The 22,562-nt window shown below is 46.0% G+C and overlaps 2 protein-coding genes across 2 annotated transcripts in view; one reads left to right on the forward strand and one right to left on the reverse strand.

Moving 5' to 3' along the window:
- CEP104 (centrosomal protein 104kDa) overlaps positions 1-11,211 on the reverse strand; it is a 36,307-nt gene extending 25,096 nt beyond the window's left edge. The window contains exons 1-5 of the mRNA XM_006871744.1: positions 11,099-11,211; positions 5,333-5,506; positions 4,819-4,957; positions 1,511-1,573; positions 1,157-1,233 (exon numbers count right to left, since the gene is read on the reverse strand). Coding sequence (XP_006871806.1) covers positions 1,157-1,233; positions 1,511-1,573; positions 4,819-4,957; positions 5,333-5,506; positions 11,099-11,211 — 566 coding nt within the window. The remainder of the gene's footprint in view (positions 1-1,156; positions 1,234-1,510; positions 1,574-4,818; positions 4,958-5,332; positions 5,507-11,098) is intronic.
- A 10,903-nt stretch (positions 11,212-22,114) lies between these two features.
- The window catches only part of DFFB (DNA fragmentation factor, 40kDa, beta polypeptide (caspase-activated DNase)), a 32,476-nt gene continuing 32,028 nt past the window's right edge, over positions 22,115-22,562 (forward strand). Inside the window, exon 1 of the mRNA XM_006871745.1 lies at positions 22,115-22,237. Within this exon, the coding sequence (XP_006871807.1) occupies positions 22,115-22,237 (123 nt within the window). The remainder of the gene's footprint in view (positions 22,238-22,562) is intronic.

The raw sequence follows: 22,562 nt of genomic DNA on the forward strand, positions 1-22,562 counted from the left end.
AGTCTCATGAACAACTGCATGAAGATTCGACTTTGGCAGAAAACCAGAGCCCAGCCCCAGTATTCGTTTCATCCCACCAGCAGTCTGCAGGCCGGGAGAGAGAAGTGACGCCAGGCACACCTTCCGAATGCCTACGGTAATTTAAGTGTCTGATTTGCTCTTTACTGGGACGGTGATGTTTTGCAGTCCTCTTTTCTTTAGGTCCAGCAGCTTTGGGCTGATGAGGTCCTGTGCCTGAACCGGGAGCAGAATGCAGGGAACCCGCTGCAGAAGCTACTTGTCTGAGGAGGTGCCCAGGGAGCAGGGAGGCCAGAAAGCCACGGCAGCCGCTCTCGGCGTCCCCAGTCCTGATCCACCCGGAGTCTGTACACAGCTAAGACACAAGGGCAGGTGGTAAGTAAGTATTTCAAAGGTGCTCTGGTGGCACAGTGGACTACACATGCTGGGCTGTTAACCGCAGGGTGGGTGGTTCAAGCCCAGCAGCTACTTCAAGGGAGGCCGTCTGCTCCCGTAAGGATCTCGAGTCTTGGAGCCCTTAGGAGCAGGTCTACTCTCTGACAGGGTCGCTAAGTTAGAAGCGACTCCATGGCAGTAGGTTTGGTTCTGGTCTGGAATACAAAGAATCTTTTAGTAGGTAGAGAGGGACTACCCAAAATTGTGCTTTTAAAGGCACATATATATTTCTGACCCTGAAGAATAAACTCTTCAAGTATATATAAGATGAAGCTTCTAGTTCCTGATAATTTAGGTCTATTACATACCTTTCATTTTTACCTATGGATTTGCCTTTGCCAATGAATGGCTAATAGATCTTTATCCAAACGCATTGTGAGAAGCTTCTAGTGTGGCATTGTAGGATAAGTACTGGACTACTAATCACCAGGTCGGCAATTCAAACCCACCAATCACTCTTGGAAACCCTATACAGAATCACTAAGAGTCGGATGGCAAACAAGAGGAATAGCTGAATGACATAAGCGAAAAGTCTCTGAGCACAATACAGGAAGGTGGACACAGAGCCTCCTTGCCTTTAATCTCCAGATACATCTAAGACAATCCAATCAGTGGCTTAGCAAGCTCTGAACTAGATGTAGAGGACTTCAAGTCTCGGGTCCTTTAGAAATGACCTCACTTTTGGAGAGAGCCACGTCCTTACCCAGTATAGGTGCCATCCAGAGCCGGATCTTCAGCACTGTGCCCCAGATAGTGGTCAATAAGCTTCTCTCTAGAAGTCTTTGGGAGGAAAAGAATTCTTCTTAGCATCTCAGGAAAAAAATGAAAGGCCACAAAATCCTTACTCTAGAGGTTACGTGACAGAAAGGTGTTAGCAAGTGTCAGTGACTAGTTTCTTCGGGAAAGAGCCGGAGCTCCTGAGTATGAGGAAACTTAGGGCACTATGGCTGCTATTGGATAGTTATTCCTTTATAAAGAGTTTTAAGATAACACATTTTGGGACAATAAGATACCATCTCCTATTAGATAGAATTTCTTCTTTAGGAATTACACTTACACTATTGCTTTCATCACTGAAATCTGCCGGATCTCCAATGATATTTATTGCAACCAAAGCAACCTAAGAAAAGAATTGAATCACAGAAATTAAGTATAATTGTCTGAGACGACCTAACATCTTTAAAACAAACTGCCAACTTGTATCGTTGTCAAATTAAGCGCATTAATTATAAAATGTTATACATAATGTATGGGAGCATAGTGGCGCCATACGATAAGAAATGGACGGGAACCACAAGGTCTGTGGTTTGAGCCCACCAAGCTGTTCCACAAGAGTAAGATGAGGCTTTCTGCTCCTGTGAAGACTTAAAACCTGGGATACCCTCTCTATACAGGGTCACTGTGAGTCGGAATTAACTCGATGGCACTTAAAAACAACATAAATAAGGTGCAGAATTATTAAATTTTATAATGATTTAAATTAATGTAACTATATTTAACTGCTTAAAAGATGTTAAGACAACAGCTAAAAACAAGACACAAACCTTTACATTGTCAGTTTCATAGTGAACTATCCACACCAGGTTAAGTATGAAGGTTATATCTACATGATCTTGGTAAGTCAGACAACGAAATGAAAACCTAAACTAACACAGCTCACCAGTTTATCCAAGTTAGGGATTGCCACTGGAGGAGGGAGGAGGAGCCAACTTCCCATAACCACGCCCCTCCCATGTCTTTGAGAATCACTGCAGTCTAACTGTGCACCTGAGACAGTACTGACAGTCATGAGTGCAAAGACACAGACGGGGTGGAAGGAGGACAACACTAAGAAACATTCTCCAGTTCACTGCTAAGTAATGCTGCTATTAGGAAGATCAGAAAGAAAGAAAAGACCAAAGCGGATGCTGGAAGAGACTCTACGACTCGTTCTAGAACATAGAATCTTTAAAGCGAAAGGAAGAAATAATGAAAAGGAGCTGAACACAAGATTTCAAAGAGTGAATTATAATGAAATGTGCAAAGACCTGGAGTTAGAGCACCAGCAGGGAAGAACATGCCCAGCAATTCTCAGGGTGTGAAAGAACCGAAGAAAAAAAAAAAAGCAAGACTTGACTTGCCATCCTGAAGGATTCTATGGACAAAATGACACTTCCTGGTGGCCTGTTCTTATTGTTAGGTGCCACGGAGTTAGTTTCTGACTCATTGCGACCCCATGGACAGCAGAATGACACTGTCTGTTTCTGTGCCATCCTCACAGTTGTTGCTATATTTGAGCCACTGCTGCCGCCACTGTGTCAAGCCATCTCACCGGGGTCTTCCTCTTTTTCAATGACCTCTGGTTGCCTAGTGGTTAGGGTTAGGTGATCCCCCTGTCCTGGCCCAGATGATTCAGTTCCCAGTCAGGGGAGCAGTGGGAGTGCAGGGTAAGCACTGGACTGCTAACCACAAGGCCAGCAGGTTGAGCCCATCAGTCACTCTGAGGGGAGAAAGATGAGGCTTTCTGCTCCTGCAAAGATTTACAGCCTAGGAAACCCTGTATAGGGTTGCTCTGAGCTGGAACCTTCTTCATGGCACTTCAACAACAACAACATGGGCAAAATACTGAATGCCACAGGAAGCAGCAAATGAAAATCCACAGTCACTGTAGTAAAAATATTGGACTAAGTTCAACCATTTTAGGAGGTATCCTATGATCAATAACTGACAGTACTAAAGGAAGACGTCTAAGCTGTGTTGAAGACATTTGCAATTAACAAGGATCCCGGAATTAACAGAATACCAGTTGAGAAGTTTCAACAGACGCATGAAGATCTGGAGATGCTCACTTGTCCATGCCGAGCAGTTTAGAAAACAGCTACCTGGACAATGGACCGGAAGGGATCCATACTTGTGCCATTTGTCAAAGGAAGAAGACCCCACAGAATATGGAAACTACCTAAGAGAATCATTAATACCGGAGTCCTGGTGTGGCAGAGCAGGTGAATGAGCTGGACCACAAGGTCGGTTTAAACTGTAAGGTCAGCAGTTCAGACTCACCAGCTGCTCTTCGGAAACTCTAATAAAGGGTCACTGTGAGTCGGAACCGACTCGATGGCACTTAACAACAACAATGATCATGAACAAAAATAAGAATCAAAGGAAAGAAAGCGAGAGAGGAGAGGAGGGAAAAGGGAAGAAGACTAGTCAGGATCTGGAGGATTTGGGGTTGCATGAAACATTACACGTCTCCAACTTATACCAGGGGTCATTTACAACAGTGCTGCCCAACAGAACCTAATGTGTGCCACTTACAGAATTCTAAGTTTTCTAGTAGGCACATTAAGGAGCTCTGGTGGTGCTGTAGGATAAACACTGGACTGCTAACCACAAGGTCAGCAGTTCAAATCCACCAGCTGCTCCATAAGAGAAAAATGAGGATTTCTGCTTCCGGAAAAACTGACAGCATTAGAAACCCTAGCAGGGGTTGCTTGGAGCAGGAATCATCTAGAAGGCAGTGAGCTTTTGGTGTGGAGTGTGGATGGTGGTGATGATTTGTCAGTGAGTTGATTCCAATTCATAGTGACACCGTATAGGATTCTCGAGGCTGTCTATCTTTACGGGAGCAGAAAGCCTCACCTTTCTCCAGTGGAGGGGCTGGTAGATCAAATTTCTGACCTTGTGGTTAGCTGCCCACTGTGCAACCAGTAGGCACACTTTAAAAAGAAACAGGTAAAATTGATTTTAACAATACAATTTAAACCAATATATTCAATATATTTAAAGGATCAGCAAAGAAGAGAAAGACCCGCAACAAGATGGACTGACACAATGCGTTTCAACATGACAATTGTAAGGCTGGTGCAGGAGCGGGCAGTGCTTCATTCTGTTGTTCATGGGGTCCCTAAGGATGGGAACTCACTCGACAGCACCTAACCACAACCGATTTAAAGTCTGATCATTTTCAACATGTAACTGATATAGAACCTTAACATTCATTTCTGTATGCAGCCTTTGAAACCCAGGGTACTTTCACACTGACATCATCCTATTGGGGACACCACAATTCCAGGGGACAAGGGCCACATGTGGCCAGGGACTCTTGCATTGGCCAGCACAGACCTAGAGCTTAACATTCTTCCATAAAAGGCATACTTTCAAGAGAAAAATGTGAAAATCATTTAAGAAAAGGCTATGTTGTTGTTAAGTGCCATCGAATCGGTTCCGACCCATAGCGACCCTGAACAGGGTTTCCGAGGCTGTAAATCTTTACGGGAGCAAAAAGCCTCATCTTTCTCCTGGTAGTTTCAAACTGCAAACCTTGCAGTTCGCAGCCCAATTCATAACCACTACGCTACGACAGTGGGGAGTAAAGCCAAGGCTTACCTGATTATAGATGTTGTATTTATTGACATGGTTCTGGTGAAATATCAGCTTCAAAAACTGTCCAACGGCGTCCACATACACTGATTTCAGTTCCCGGGCTTTGCAGCCCGTCTTTGCATTATCACACAGAGAGACGTAACTGCAAGAGGGAGACCCAACTGAAGACCCATGTTCACATGGACATGTGCCAGTACACAAAATGACCCCTGTTGAACTTAATGGGTTAAAAGAAAAATTTTAGGATAATCAAAAAAATAAATACATAAACTTGGAAGAAAAGGTCAGCCTGGAAGTCAAATTCTTCAGAAACGTTTTGCGTTTGAAATGTTGAACACGACTGATGTAACAAGCACATTCAATACGAGACAGGTGTCTAAAACGTGGAGAATTGTGAACCAAATAGATGTATGTAATCTAGGTCAACAGTAAGGGGCCATTCATTAGCTTTTAATTGCTCGGAATAGAATTAGCCTGGCGCATTGTTACTGTAATAAATTTTAAATTTCATTCTTACCCCAGTCTTCGAAATCGCTCAGCTTGGTACGGAACGAAATATTCAGGCAAGCTTTCACTAATGTAGAACTCAATTTTACTTGAAATCATATACTGGTGAGCAAGTAACTGCAGTTTTCTTATTCGACATCTCTCTACCATTTGAAGAACAATTTCTTGTGGAAACTGGCAAAATCTGAAAGCAAATACATTTTTATTTCTTTCTGAACAATAACTGGATGCTACCATCCCCTTCTTCCGTGTAATAAGTATCTGCCAAGTATCTGCTATGTGCTGCAGCTACAAAGATGACTAAAACATGATTCTGATTCTCTCAAGCTCTTCACAGTTGGAGCTGAAGCTTGGAATTGAGATGTGATTCAATCTGCCTGCTACTCAGTGTGCAGCATACTCTTGGCAGCGAGGAAATGGTTTGAAGTAAAATTTCAAGTTGATCAGCAGATGAAGCAATGGATTTAAGAGGCCGTGTTCATGGGGAAATCAGAACCAAAGGACTTTCCACAGGAACCAAAACCCTTGGTGAAAACGGCTTCCTTGTGGAATCCTGAGCTACAAGATAAACCCAACCATCCATACTTCATAAATCTACTGCGTGCCCCTGGTGTGGCGCTGTAGGACAAGCACTGACTGTTAACTGCAATGTCGGCAGTTCAAACCCACCAGCCACTCCTCAGAAACCCCATACGTTGCTCTGGTGGCACACCAGAATAACTGTTCAGTGGTAGAGAAGAGCGCCTACTAGAGGGTCTATGTTGGAGCTTTGGCTTTTACTTTGTTGGTGTTCAGTGCCACTGAGTTGGTTCCAACTCATAGTGACCTGCAGCGACCAAGGAGCAGCTGGTGGGTCTGAACTGCTGACCTTGTAGTCCGCAGTCCAGTGCTTAGTGTACAGTGCCGTATCAGAACTCCACTGATATAAGACATTCTAAGGAGAGGCATGAGCTAGAGAGCAAGTCAGTCAGCAAAGCTCTCACATTGCCATATATGACCATGGTGGAGAGGCACTCAGCCTTTGGAACAGGGAACACTGAGGATGGGACGACCAGCAAAGGCTCCTAACAGCCTCTGTGCTGCCCGGCAGCCCAGTTAGTCCCTGCCCGGTTCTCTCTGTAGGTCATTCCTGTTACTATACACACACTCGGGGAGTGCTCCTTTACTTGGCTATCCAAGAGAGAGCTGGAAGGAACTATGAATTTGGGACTTGCCAGCCTCCACCGCTATGCGACATTTCCTTGATGTTTATGGGTTCTGTGAGACATTGCAGCGAACTGCTGAACCCTGGGACTTGAGGGAGGGCCCTCAAGAGAAGTGGTGGCTGACGTCAGGGATTAGGGAGTGGGTTCAAGCTCACCAGTTGCTCCTTGGAAACCGTATTCAGAGTCGCTGTGGGTGGGAACCGACTTGACGACACTTAACCATATCAACAATAACATTTTGGAAAAGTTGGATATTTGGGATAGCTGTAACCTCCACCTTACAGGGACCAGCCTCATGCTGATCCTTCTAAAAGAAATTGCTGTGGTTGTTAAGTGCTGTTGAGTTGCTTCTGACCCAGTATAGGGTTTCTGAGAAGTAGCTGGTGGGTTTGAACTACCACCCTTATGGTTAACAGTGCAGCGCTTATCCTGCAGCCCCATAGCAGGACTCTTGCTTCCATCCCCTGTGACCCTAAATCTTTCTGCTTCCATCCCCGTTTCTCAATTCCCCTTCTCAGCAAAGCTTCATGCAAGTCTGCAGTCACAGCCTCTAGTCTCTCATCTCCTGTTCCCCCAGCACTCGCCTCACCTGCCCCTCCGGAGGGCCCTGGCCCCTTACACTTGTTAAGATCACGCTGACCTCCAAGTCCAAGGAGCTCTTCCTGCTCCTGACCTTGCTCAGCTTTCAGGAGCCATCAACACAATCGCCCATATCCCTTGAGATGCTTTGCTCGACCAAGTGTCCATGGCATCACGTACGCCTGGTTCTCCTACCAAATGAAGACCCTTCCTTTACCCAGGTTCCCACTCTCTTCTCTACTCAAACCAGGAGTGACTCTATCAGCCTGACAGCACTGAGGAATCCCAACGACACAGCCTGACGCCTATAGACCTAGGTGACACTAGACACGTCGATTTAGATATGTAAAAGGCATTATCCGTAACATGGATGAGTCACAGCTTCCTACCCCAGCCGCCCCACTCTGCCCCCACCAGTCTCCTGCCCTAGCCTTTCCCATGCCACCCAGTGGCCCACACCAGCCAGGAAGCCAGGCATGATCTCCCGCCTCTAAATGTCCTAGTGTCCTCCCCACTGCTTGTGGGAAGAGCTCCCAGGGAACCACCTTTCTTGAACAGCTGCTGTGCTAACCTTGTGGTTAGCAAGCAGTCTAGTGCTTATCCTACAGAGCCACACCAGGACCCCATAGTAGCACTAGATAACAAAAACACTTACTAATCTACTATTTTTAAAAGGCCTTTCATCCACTTAAAAAAAAAAAAAAGCAATCCACAAAGCTCCAAAATTGCTTAAAGAGAATGAAGACAACAAATGAAAACTGAAAGTAATATACTTACAAAAATCCTTAAAAAACAAGGGCTTGAATACTTAAATATTCAAATATAGCTGATAAACAGTTTATAGATGAATCAAAAATCCTCTTTAAGCTGCTTTTAAAGTGAAACCCTATTTGAATGGCTTTCTGTACCTCTCCCTTTCAAGGTAAGTGGTGAGAGTTACAGCTCTCTCCCTGAATAACACGACTGGGCATTAGAAAGGTTCTAGTCGGTGGAGACTTGAAGCTCCTTGGAGACGTGTCTCATCTAAAGACGTTAGGTTCTTTGGAATTGGAGGGACTGCCCCCAGTGCCATGTCCCACTGAAGTGGTGTCTGTTTGTGTCCCTGAGCACACCTTCTTTAGCAGGTACTACAGGGAACCATGTCCTGATTTTGGGAGAATTGATTTGAGGACATTTTCCTTTGCTGCTTTCCTTCCTACGCTGATCTCAGGAGGCCCCTGGGAGAAGCAGCTCAGCACTCGTCTGTGTAGTGAACGAGGGCAAATACGTTTTTCTGGTATACTGTCTGAAGCGTGCTACTGCAACACGTATAGGTTATGCCCTTAAACACCATGGCCCTGAACAAGACTCAGATTAGTGCGGTTATAAATCTTACCCAAAAGGGCTCAGTCTAGTACCTGGTCTGTATCTATAATCTACACATGTAGACTGAACAAATAGGGTTCAGGACCTCTGTAGATGGAAATGCTGGGGCGGGAAGGGGCATTCGCTGTGCATAAACCTGTGGGCCCACAGCTCCTGGGCCCTTCCTTGCATTAACCTGGGGAGCAAGCACACCTTGAGGAGAAAGGTGGGCTCTTCCCCAGCACTGCTTCGCCAGTGGGGGGCTTGGCCTAGGAGATGCCTGCCACCTTCTGCCTCAGTGTCAGCACAGGTGTGACTTTGATCCCCGAAGGCTTTACTCTTCAATTCACCTCCTGTTCTCAGCCAGCTCCAGGAGGCTCACAGTTCACGGCTCGCTCTCTTCATTTAAAAAATGGTGGCTGCTGTTGATAATATACACAGCAAAGTGGACAGCAATTCAAGCCTTTCTACAGGCACAATTCAGTACCGTGGGTTACCTTCTCTCAGTAGCTTTTCTGAGTTAATATAATTAACCCATTAATATAAACTCATTGTCCCCTGTTTTTGGCTAGTCTTTTGGTTTGTTGCTTTGATTCTATATTGCCGTTGTTTTGTTCAGTGCCGTTGAGTTGGTTCCGACTCACAGCGATGCTGTAAAAGGAGTGGCTAGTGGGCTTGAACCACCAACCTTGTGGTCCCCGGCTTATCCTACCATGCCATAACAGCATTCTGATCCCATATGGACAGCTTGTAAAAGAGCATCATGCTCAAGGCAGATTTTTTTAAAACTACTTGAGCTAAACAATTGATTTTAAGAAGACTTCCCAGTCTCTAGAGAAGGACATCATGCTTGGTCGACTTGTTGTTAAGTGCCATGGAGTCGGGTCTGACTCATAGAAACCCTGTATAGGGTTTCAAAAGCTTTAAATCTTTGTGGGAGCAGAAAGCCTCATCTTTCTCCTGCAGAGTGGCTGGTGGGCTTGAACTGCTGACCTTGTGTCAAAGAGGAACACCTTCCATGAGATGGATTGATGCAGGGGCTGCAAAAAATGGGTTCCAAAATAGCAATGGTCGTAAGATAGCTCCAATAACACAGGACCAGGCAGTGTTTTGTTCTGTTGAGCATCAGGTAGCTATAAATAAGACCAACTTAACAACACCTAGCAACAACCTTCTTTGGTTCTAAGAAAACTTTAAGGGATATTTTGGATTTAAGCTTTAAAGATATCTCCAGGAAATAGTTTGAGGGGTTCCTGCAGCTCCAATGTCTCCAGAAAGTTTGGAGCCCGTGAGAAATTGAAATTCTGTTCTCCATTTTCCCCCCCTTTGACCAGGATTCTTCCATAGAATCTTTGATTAAAAGGTTCAGTAATGGTAGTCAGGCATCATCGAATTCTCTTGGTCTGATGGCAAAGAAAGCAATTGTTCATGGAGTCAATTACCAGAGCTCACTGTGAATAGTAAGGCTTACTTGTGTATGTGTGTGTGTGTATGAGGTGAAAAATAAATACAACAAAACCTTCACGGATTCAGCGATTTCTACATGTCTAATTCACTGACACTGATTAAACATTCTTCATGGCTTTACTCCTTTGCCTCATTTCTCAATTCATTCACCACTTAGGCAGGGAAAGGGGGTTTTGCTTTTTGGGTTCCCTCAAAAGCTCCAACAGGAAAACAGGATTTGATGTGAAATGTAACTGACACTCAACTTTTCAGCAACCTGTCTTCTGAGTCAAAGCAAGACAACTACAGGATTCTGCTGAAAATGTCACAATGCTTCCACACACATGACTCAGGAATAAATAGTAACTTCTACTCAGAGTTGGAAACAAGTCATGAAGAACAGTAAGAGCCAGGAGAGGACAGGGACAGAGAGGTGAGGCTGCAGCTCAGTACTGGGGGGGAGGAGTGTGTTCTGAGCGTGCACAGTCTGAGCGGACGTTCAAACCACTCAGTAACCAGGACTCTTCAGCCTTTGGCTAAAATTGGAGACTCTTAGGAAAAAACAACAGAGGTAAACAGGAGAAATGTTTCAAAAAAATAATAAAACGAACAATCATATAATTAACACTTTTATATAGGTGCAGAAAAACTTTGAAAAGACATTTTTTGGGTAATGCTTGGTTGTTAAGTACTGTCCAGTAGGTCCTGACTCATAGCGACCCTGCATACGGTTTCCAAGGAGCAGTCTGGTGGGTTTGAACCATCAACCTTTGGTTAGCAGTTCAATGCTTATCCTACAATGCCACACAAAAGTAGTTAGATACAAAATCATTTACCATAGGAGCAGAAGTATAATATTGAGAAACAGGCAAACACACACTTTGTGCAGAAAGCCAATGGATGTTAGACCCAGTAGGCCATCTCCCATCTGACTAAGCAATGATGTACGGGTGATTGTTTTCATTCTTTTACTCTTCTATATTTGCACATTTTCTTAAGTGTGCATGGGTTAATGCAATAAGGGTGTGTGTGTGTGTGTGTGTGTGAGATTCCAACTAACTTTCTTTAAAGAAAAATGCAAAATGCGAAAATCCAGAGTTATAATAACATAGAGGCTTAGAATGAAAGGACACTCAGAGTCACACCAGAGACAGGCCCCATGTCAGACCCCAGCCTCCCGGCCCCTCAGTCCACCCTAGTACCTGGGAGACCTCCATCCACTAACAGTTGGCGCATGGATCATTAGTTCCCTGGCACTGAAGCCGTCTTCATGTCCAGATGAACTGACAATGACAAATCCAATTTTGTGGGGCATTCTGCACAGTAGGGCTGTTTAGAAAAGAATGAAAGTTCTTTAAAGGAATGTAGTAACATTGAGCGTGTTAGATTCTTCATTTACATACATGGTAATTCACAACATAGTCTGAATATTTCCTTCACTTCAGTTTTTCGTTACACATTTTTTTTTGTGGGGGGGGCGGGGTTAGTCCTTTTATTTACTTATTTTTTAAAGTTTTTATTGCAAATTGAGTAAAAGTTTACAGGGCAGATCATCAGTTTTACATTCAGCATATCATATACTTAGTTTCATTACAACGATTATAATCCCTTCCATGTACCATTAGTTAACAGTTATTTCTCTCTATTCATTTTAGCTCTTTTTTTTTTTTACCACTCAGGCATATACAATAATTTAAACCACCAAAGGGCACGTTCTACAAGTCTGCCTCCTGACTGCCAGCTTTCAGTCCCTCTCTTTCCATGAGTCTAGAGTCTTCAGCTGCTCCCTCTCTCCATGTCCCCATTTCTGCCTCCATCTCTGGTGTCACTGCTTCTCTGGATATTCCACTTGTGCTCTTCTCCCTTGATGGTCCTAGGGTCCTCTGTTCCTGGAATGTAAGTTTAACTACTTCACCCTTTATGTAACAAAACTTCTACCTTTATAGTTGTGACAGTTGTAATTAGTCATGATAAGAATTACTCACTATCGAATCATAAGAATCTTTTCTTGGGGGTTAGTTCTTAAACATAAATTTTGGGGTTACAATTCTACCCATAACATGTTCTTTTTTTTTTTTTTTAAATGTTTTATTGTCAATTATGTGATAGTTTATATGGGAGAACATTGGCTTTACATTCATCCTATCATATATTGTTTCATTGCCATGATTACAATCTCCTCCATGCATCAGCAACCAACCAAAGGGTATACCCTGCAAGCCTGCCCCTCGGTCGTCAAAGCACATAGCTCCTCTCCCTCTCTGGGTCTAGAGTTCCCAGCTACTCCATCCCTTGTTGTTGTTGTTGTCAGGTGCCATCAAGTTGGAACCGACTCATAGTGACCCCATGCACAGCAGAACGAAACAATGTCAGATCCTGGGCCAACCTCACTACCACCGCCACACTCGATGCCATCAATGATGCCACCTGGCTGATCCATCTCAATGGGGGTCTTCCTCTTTTTCTCTGGCCCTCCATCTTACTCAGCATGACATCCTTTTCCAGCGACTGTTCCCTCCTCCCTACACATCATCGTCTCTGCCTCCATCTCTGGCATCACTGCTTTTCTGGGTAGGGTACCACATTCCGCTCTTCTCCCTTGATGGTCCCAGGGACCTCTGCTCCTGGACTGCAAAGTCAACCACTACCCTCGTTTTGCTACAAAATGTTTACCTTTACATTTCCAACCCTCACAGTCAATCCTGATAGCAATTATTCACTATTGTGCCACATGAGAGCCATCCCCATTCACCAGCCCCGCCCAGACAGACTGGATATTACTCTGTGGAGAGTCTATCTTTCTCCATGCCCTCTGGATCTAGGCTCACTTTTGAAAGGTTGTAAGCCAGTCACTTCTTGCCTTTGTAGCCCCTCCATTTTGGGTAGCCAATGTCCAAGTTGCCCAGCCCTGTCTACCCGGTGTATTGAGGGGGTGGGAATGATCCTCACTGTAAAGATTTGTTCCCTCTTTTGAGTTACTGCATCCATAGGTGTAGGTCAAGTTCATCAAATTGTATCAGATTACTCTTTTTTCCCTCCTTTCTTCTTCTAGTTGAATTCTGAACATCCAGCCATTGAAGCCATCTTTCAGCTTCTTGCCTTCAAGACCACCTAATAAATTTCAAGATGCAAGATTTAATTTTTGGCCTGTTTTGTTTTTACACTCTCTTCCACTCCACAACCCCATTTCTGGCCTTTTCCCTATTAATAAACGGTTCAGGGCTGGCTGTGGCCGTTTTGCGCTGAGGTTGATTTTAAGCAGGGACTGGGCCCTTTAGACACTGAGAGAATCTGTGCACATGCGTGCCCGAAGAACTCACCAGTGGTGGGGGTGGGGAGTGTTCACTCACTCAGGCACCCCCTCTAGTCACCAGAATGGAGATGTGCAGACAGTGAGAGGCTAATGGATATTTAAAAAATAAAATAAAATAAAATCAGAACAAAACAAAGCATATTGTCCACCTTTGTCTCCAAGCTTCCTGCAGGCATTAATATGTAGGGAGTCTGCTTGCTCCCCCGCTTGGTCTTGTCACTCGGTCTTGCCCGATTTGTCGGCTCTGGGCCGCTGAGCCTCGCAGATTGGAAAGTCTGAGATTTCTTGCTTCCTCTACAAGTTTCACGATCTATAAGCCTTCAAACTTTTCAAATATTCATACATATGTGCTTCAGAGTTTTGGAGCTCTCCCCGAACCTGCTTCACCTGGTATTCTGTGTAATTGCCGATGGAAAGCTTCACAGCACCTCTACCCTATCCGCCATCAAGCCCCATCTCCTTGTTACACATTTTTATAGGCTCCTCTGTTGACTAAAGGCATAAAATTCCCTTGATCTTAATGTATAGCCCAAAAGTTAGCAAGTTAAGCAAGCCATGAAGTACAAAATACTACATTAAGTTCAAGTACATTCAAGAGCATTCCTGAATGACCAAATTCAAAGGATCTATTTCCATACTGGTGGGATGATTGTTTTTACGTCACAATTTTTCCAGTGAACCTTTGTACGTAGCTGAGTATCATCATTCTGAGGGAGGGTGGGGTTGTGACGTCTATTTTTGCCTGTTTTGAAAACAGCACCTGCATCTCAATTCTCGATGATGATGCTGATGTCCCCAATGCTGCACTCCTCAGTCCCCATGGACAGGCGGCACATTTCCCGGGCCTCAGCAATCCCTGAATTCCAAGGCCAAAATCATCAGCCCTCTTCTCTCCCCATTATTGATTCAGGGATGGGAACATGAAAACATGACCCAAACTGGACCAAAGAGACTAGATCCCAGCCAGAACTTAGTTGGCACTACTGGGAAAGAGCAGTTTTCTTTCCATTGGGACATCTACCTGGGCTTCCTGGGCCACCCTTGGTGCTGACCCTGGGAGAGTGGAGCCATATATAAAGCCAAAACTATGCTTGGACTTCCTGGTTCCTTTTCAGTTGCCAAGTCAACACATTCCTCTGTTTAAGCCAGCTTGAGTTGGGTTGAAGTCATTTATAATCAAAAGGGTTCTCACTAAAACAGAGGATAAATAAGAACTCACCAGAAGGTTCTCAAGAATAAGATACTCTAGTAATTTAAAATCTCAGTAAGAGGTAATATAAACATATCCCACAAGAAATTTTATTTAAAAAAACGCTTGATACATGATCTGGATTTTTCTTTCGCTTTCAGTCAGAACTAGAAGAGGACCATTTCAATCATTAACTGACAGCTGTTAGTATTTCTTGGCGTGTAGGAAAAAAAAGCATGAAAACATAATGATAACCTGTGATGAAAGACTCTAGTTACTTTTGCATAAAGCTCACTGCAGAATGCCATAGTATTAGAGGAAAACAGCATTAACCCAGAAACTAATGAATAGCCGGCCTCCAAATTTTATGAGTGTGACTCTAGCCACAGTCTACTGAACAGTCCCACCTACATTCCATTTACCCTGTGCCACAGAATTCCTGCCCTCCCCAGCCCCAACACACACACACACACACACACACACACACACACGAGTTCAGCCTGTAGCTAAGCCCACAAGGGCCCCTCCCTGTACCCTGCAGGTTCTTCTGGGTCACTCGGGCTCTGAGCCTGCACACTAGCCCCACTTCCCATCCAGTTGGGTGCTGGGCCTCACTGGTTCTACCTTTAGAATGGCTGTCTATTAAGCACACCCTTCTTCTCTGTCCCACTGTTTTTCAGAGACAACTCCAATGGTCTAGGCTCCCTCCTAGACTCACCCCACGCACACCTGTTAGATCACCCTTCCCAAAACTAGCTCAAGAACCCACTATGGGCTTCCTGTTCGGATGCAAGTCCTCACTTTGTTCTGACCCAATCTGCTTTGCCGCTTAACAACTCGTCATGAATTTTCAAGACCAGCCAAACTTAACAGAAGCTCAGTGGTAGCCGTCAGCTCTGAATTCCCCATATCCTTTGATCATCATTAAGGGCAGGGCCCCCTCACTCCCTATTCCATTAGGAAAAAATTGTTGTTAAGTGCCAAGTACCTTGGTTCCAACTCATAACAAGGCTGTATAAGAGAGGTGGGGAACTTTTTTTCTGTCAAGTACCATTTGTATATTTATAACATCATTTGAGAAGCATATAAATAATCACTTAAAAATTAGCCTGCTATATTTGGTCAAACATTTAATCAACTCACCCCTTAACAACAACAATGAGTCCCGGTGTGGCGTTGTGGGTTAATGCACCAGACTGCAGAGCCATATGAATCACAGTGGGTCAGCGGTTTAAACTCACCAGCTGCTCCTCAGAAACCCTATACAGGGTCACTGTGGGTCAGAACTGACTCTACGACACTTAACAACAACAACAACGGGTTGCTATGAGTTGGAACAGACTCGAAGAACACACTTAACAACAAAAACATAATGTGAGAAGTCCTGGTGTGGTGCTGTGGGATAATGCACCAGACTGAGAGGTCAGTTTGAAATGCATGGTTGTATGTTCAAATCCACCAGCTGCTCCATGGAAACTCTATAAAGAGTCGCCATGAGTTGGAACGGACTCAATGGCACTTAACAATTGTAATATGTGACACTGTGCAATAAAGCACTGGACTACAAGGTCAGTCTGGACAAGGCCTGTGGCTCAAACTCACCACCCACTCCTTGGAAACCCTATACAGGATCACTATGAGTCGGAACCAACTCAACAGCACTTAACAGCAATGTGATGGCTGGAACTGTGGTTGCCTTCACAGGGCCAGACCAAATGATTTTGAGGGCCTTATGTGGCCCTCAAAGGAGCTCTAGTAGCGTAGTGGTTATGAGTTGGGCTGCTAACCTCAAGGTCAGCAGTTCAAAACTACCAGCTGTTCCATTGGCGAAAGATAAGGCTTTCTGCTCCTGTAAACATTTACAGCCTCGGAAACCCAATGAAGGGCTGCTATGAGTCAGAGCTGACTCCACGGTACACCACCACTACCGCCATATGGCCCACGGGCTGGATGTTCCCTACCCTTGTTGTATAAAGTTTCTAAGAAGAAGCTGGTGGGTTTGAACCACAGAACTTTTGAATGGTTAGTAGTCCAGTGCTTATTCTACAGCACCATACGTCTGACTGAATGTGAACATCCACCTTGGAATTCTAAAAGTTTGAAATAGTTTGCATTATTGACAGTGCCCAGTATCTGTATGGCATTTAGTCCCCTACCTGGTATTCCCACTTCACATGTTGCATAAAAACTACCAAACCGTCCCTCCCACACCACTCTTGACTTATTCTGGGTTCGGTAATTCATTGCGGTGGCCATACAGAACTCAGACGCCACATTCACAGTTACGGGGTTTACTAGCGAAGGTAACAGTTTACAATGCAGGCTCAGAAATGTCCAGCACCCACTTGTTCCAGGCAGGACAACCTCTCCTCAGCCACAGCCAGTAGTACACAACTCTTTAAGGACTGCTGATCAATGCCCACAGGACACCCCCCTGCACCTCTAACCTCAGCCTGAAGGCACTGGGCTCTAGCCCTCCCTGTTAGGGTTCTGAAAGCAAGCCTCCTGCCCAAGTCATTCAGCCTTTACTTGCTTCATGGGCTGGGAAGCCCGCCACTCAGTCTTGTGCTCTGGCTCCTGGTCCTGTTGCTGCTGTTTGTCACTCCTCCAGTGTCACAACTTTCTGCCCCTGGGTCCAGAGGTTCAGTGTTCAGGGATCTTCTTTGATGGCAGTGAGATCCCTCAATTCCTATTTCTTAGATGGCTTATTTGCACCCACGTTAGGGTTCCAAGTTTTTACAATTAACTCTGTTAACAATCACTCACATATATCCCATCAGCATCTTCCCCCACCTTCTATTATTCAGACCCATCTGCAAAAGAATCTTTTGGTGGGCGTTACAAAGACTAAGGCTAGAAGGGACACATTAAACCATGTACTACAGCACACATGGAGAAAGTCTTCATAGTACTTACCACATGCCAGGGGCTGTTCTCAGCACTTGCCATCTATGTCTTTCCTTCTAATAACTCTATGACATAAGCATCATCACCACTCCAGCTTTAGAGACAAGGAAACGGAGGCACAGTGAGGTCCCTGCCAAAGTCTATAGCTCAGTAAGCCATGCAAGCAGGATGAGTTCTTAAGCAGTTAGGTTCCAGATGTCTTTGATCGTGACTGATACACTATGCTATGCAGCTTAGACTTAAAGGACCTTTAAAGTTAACACAGAAGGTCAGCCACTCTATCTGGTATAAACAGTCACTGACAGCAGTAGGGAGGTTGTGACTAGGAGGCTGGGGCCCATGGCTCACACCACTGCGCCACTGGGGAGGGGCTGGGCTGGGAGGAGACATCTTCTGCCACTGACTTGCTGGGAGATATCTGAAACAACTTCTTTCCCCTCGGTTACCTGGTCTGTGAATGCCTGGCCCCAGGTGACAGATGGTGACAATGCACTCCTCCAGGAAGACGAGTGTTGTCAGGTGCTCCTGGGCCATCGTGCACACCACCTTCTTATACACCAGCAGCAGTCCCTTGGATGTGGGGCGCAGTGCAACGTCCAACACCTTGGCTCGGTCCAGCTGGCTACAGGGCGTGCTAATGCTTGTGTTCCTCTCTGATCCCTCACCCCACTAGTCATTCACAGTGCTCATGATGAAACTGTACAGAGACCAAAAGGCATTGCTGGGCCAGAACAAGGGCATACTGAATGGTTCAATGTCAGGAAAGGTGTATGTCAAGGTGGTATCCTTTCAGCACATTTATTCAATCTGTATGCTGTGCAAATAACCTGAGAAGCTGAACTATATGAAAAATGTGGCATCAGGATTGGAGGAAGATTCATTAAGGACCTTTGATATGCAGACAGACAACACATTGCTTGATGAACGCGAAGAGGATTTGAAGTACTTTCTGATGAAGATCAAAGAATTCAGCCTTCAGTATGGATTATAGACCAAAATCCTCACAAGTGGACCAATACACAACATCATGAAAACAGAGAAAAGACTGAAGCTGTCAAGGATCTCATTTTACTTAGATCCATAATCAACACTCATGGCAACAGCAGTCAAGAAATCAAGTGATGTGTTGACTGAGTAATTCTGCTGCACAAGACCTCTCTAAAGTGTTTGACAGCAAAGGTACAATCGATCTAAGCCAGGACATTTTCAGTTGTCTCATAAGTATGCAAAAGCTGGACAATGAATAAGCTAGACCGAAGAAGAACCGATGCCTCTGAATTAAGGTGAGAAATAGCAGCAGAGAACTGATGCCAACAGAACCCGGCGACCGGCAGGAGACATGTGGTGGGCTCCCTAGCCCACGCAGAGAAAGACAGCTGAGCGCCTGTGGGAAAGAGTGGGGTGCTTCAGGGCACAAGTGGCCTGGGGGGGGCTGAGAGAGGCACCATGGGCAGGGCTGAGAAGCTGTCCTGACTAAAGAATTGTATCTTGAGTCAATCCTGGATTGTAACCTGTTACTTCCCTATAAATTCCAGAACTGTGAGTATCATCTGTGAGTTCTGTGTGGCCACTGCAACAACTTATTGAATGCTGTGGAATGGCTGGTGTTAGAACTGGTGAAAAGACTGGAGAGAGGAGGTATGTCTGGCCTCTGCTTTGTAGCAGTCAGTTTTGGGCTGATGAGACCAGATGCCTCTGTCAGGCCATTTTTACCACTAAACTACACAAACACCCCAGTAAAAGGAAAGGGAAGCATTAAATCCTGCTGCGGCACTGTGGGTTAATGTGCTGGATGGCAAGGATCAGTTTGAACAGTGTAGTCGGCAGTTCAAGCTCACCAGCCACTCCTTGGAAACTCTATACAGGATCACTATGAGTCGGAACTGACTCGATGGCATTTAACAACAACTGTGAACCAGTTATAAGAAATGCCTGGGCAGTGTGGAGGAAGGTTATTACCTTGCTTTGGGACCCTTATGGGAAAGGATCTGTTTGGGTCCATTCTTGCCCAAAGAACTTCCACCTTGTATCTTAGGGTGTCCTTTGTGCAAACCTTCAAGCATTATGTGAGGTACTTGGGGTGCCATCAACTGATGTCACTTTTAGGATCCATACAAATCCTGGTGTGATGCTGTAGGATAAGCACTGCAAAGTCGGCAGGTCAAACCCACCTGCCACTCCCTGGAAACCCTATAGGGGTCGCTTAGTGTCGGAATAGACTTGAGGGCACTTACGAACAACAAGTCACCATGAAAACTTTGGGATGGACAGAAGCCTTGCTGGGGGATCAGATATCAGATGCTCTTCCTGACGCTGAGGTATGTGGGATCCCTGCACAGCTCCCATCTCAGGCTGCCTTCTTTCCTTAGCAATGATACTCTCTGTTGTCATCGCCCCCAAACTATGGTGATCCCATGCACAGAAGGACAGAACACTGCTGGGTCCTGCACCATTCTCTCCGTCTGTTGTAGACTGAACCATTGTGATCACAGGGCTTTTACTGGTTGATGTTTGGAAGGTGATATCCAGGCTTTTATTCCTAGTCTTAGCCTGAAAGTTCTGGTGAAACTTGTTTAGCATCAAAGCAACATAGAAGTCTCCACTCTTAAATGGAGGGTAGCTGCACATGAGGAGAATTGGTGGGGGATGGAAGCTGGGGGACAATTCTACCACTGAGTCACCAGCACACTGATCCCTTAATACACTTACAACAGTACAGGCAAGGTAGAAGTAAACCAGGGATCCCTTTCAAAGAACCCACTTTCAATCAAGCTCATTGATATTGACCAGTTAAATTTAAAACCCAAGTTAAGGACTTCCAGAGGTTTTGCTACAAGGTTAGGAAACAAAGCTTGCTTTTAGCTTTCCTTTTTTTAAAGTTTTTATTGTGAGGTTTACATGGGAGAACATCAGCTTTATACTCATCCTATCGTATTTCATTTCATTGCAATGATTACAATCCCCTCCATGCATCATCAAATAACCAAAGGGTATACCACATAGGCCCCCCTGCTCCCTGGATGCCAGCACACATCCTTTCTCCCTCCCTGAGTCCAGTGTCCCCAGCCGCTCCATCTGTCCACGTCATTGTCTCTGTCTCCATCCCTGGTGTCACTGCCTCCCTGTTCTTCTCACTTGATGGTCCCAGTGACCTCCGCTCCTGGGCTTCAAAATCAATCACTCTCCTCCTTTTGTCAAAAAACATCTACCTCTGTATTTCCTACCTTCACAATCAGTCCTGATGGCAATTAATCACTATTGTACCACAAGAGTCGTATCCCCATTTCCTTTTGCCAGCCCAGTCCTAACAGATTCATTCAGGGGTGATTCTACCTTCCCCTGCTCTGTCTAGAACTAGGCTCCCTCTTGAAAGCTTGTAAGACAGTCACTCCTTGCCTTTATAAGCCCCCCATTTTGGGTAGCCAATGTCTAAGATGCCCATCCCTGTCAACCCTGCATACCGAGGGGGTGGCAGTGATCCTCACTGTAAAGATTTGTTTCCTTTTTTAAAAAAAAATAAATGTTTTATTGTGACTTATGTGATAGTTTACATGGGAGACCATTAGTTTTACATTCATTCTGTCATATATCGTTTCATTGTCTAGCTTTCCTTTTAAGAAAACTTGAATGCCATACAATTTAGTTGATTTCTTTTTCTTTTGGATCAAGTAACCTTAAGGATTTGAAGTGCCTCAGAGTTAGAAAGTAAAGAATACACATACACACAATACACACCAGCTCTAAGAATGTGGTTGAAAACCAGACAAAGTTGGAATATGAGAATGAAAAGCAACGCTAACTACAAGGAACCTTAAAACAACAACAACAACACTCCGTAGTGACGCCGCAGGTCGACTATGGGATTCACTGCTAGTTTAGAGGGATGAAACCCACAGACCGGTCAGTTACTTGGCTGGGGGGGCACGTCTGACACTCAATGATAAGCTTTCTGGCACCGCCCCTTCCATTCTTGTCCCGCCCCTTCCCCCCCCCACCGCGAGGACCACACCTGTCCTACAGGCAACCCAAAATCCTAAGCACAAAATCCACACAGCTGTATGGGAACCCGAGTAACCGCTGACTAGCGGTGCACGCGGCGAAGCAGGGCTTCCAGGAACCCGCGGCTGGGAGCTTGTTGGTCAAGGGTCTGGCTCAGTAAGGTCAGCTGCTGCAGTAAAGATACCTGATCAAAACGGAAAAGTTCCAGACTGGAATCAGGAAACCCCAGTGGGCTGAGGGAAGCGACGTTGCGCGACTCTCGCCTGGCGGGACTCGCCGCGGGAAGTTGGGGCGCGGCTTGCTGCAGGGCGGCCCGGTTGGGTGGAGCCCCAGTTCCAGCTCCAAGCGGGACTAACGGGTCGTCCAGCGGGTAGGCCCGGCCTCGGCCCCCGGCCCGGCCGTTCCTTCGCCGACTCCCCGGCACCCGATTTCTTGCGGCGATTTCAGGTGGCGTCTCCTCCGCAGCCCCGAGCGGCCCCACGCCTCGGAGTCGCAGCGGCGGTAGCGGCCGAGGAGCAGCCCCGGCCGCCTCCGCCCATCGCCCGGGCCGCGGACGCTGCTCTCATGACAACCAAGCCCTGCCCGGCGCTGAGGCGAAACCTCTGTGCGTGCGCAGGGCCGCGACCCTTTCGTGACCCCGATTGCGCATGCGTACAGACCAAGCCCCGCCCCACATCCCTGGCCTTCTGGGTAATGTAGTTTTCGGGCGGTGAGCTGGCCTCCGTCGTCTCCCCGGAACTCCAGCTTCTGTGCTGGCCGACCACGCATCTGGACGGGGGACTGGACCGCGCGACAACAAACACTTCGATGATGTTCGCAAAGTTCCAGAAACCCAAAATCTTCAAGCTGCGGGCTCTGCACTGCCAGAAGAAGTTCGGGGTGGCTGGCAGGAGCTGCAAGGAAGTGCTGCAGAAAGGATGCCGCCAGTTCCAGGTCCTCAGGCAGCCTGCCCCGTGCGCGCCTCGGTCCGGGGCAGGTGGGCGCCGGACCTTCTCCCCCGGCGCCGCTAGAAATTGGGGTGGTCCCTGCCCAGTGGGGAGCGTGTGTACCCTCCTGCAAGGGGGAGAGCTTGCCGGAGTCTGCGGGTCGGCTAGGAAAGGGGAATGGAAGGAGGGAAATGCAGACTTCCGAGTGGCTGTAGCTAGATATTTAACAGGAAAAGGGCCCGCGGAGGGAGGGGTAGGGATTTTCGCCACGCCTAGTTTATGTGTATCGGAAAGGGTGGAACATTCTCTGGGTAGATTTCTCTTCACTGCTA

This window comes from Chrysochloris asiatica, unplaced genomic scaffold (assembly GCF_000296735.1).
Source record: "Chrysochloris asiatica unplaced genomic scaffold, ChrAsi1.0 scaffold00173, whole genome shotgun sequence".
In the NCBI taxonomy this organism is placed as follows: Eukaryota; Metazoa; Chordata; class Mammalia; order Afrosoricida; family Chrysochloridae; genus Chrysochloris; species Chrysochloris asiatica.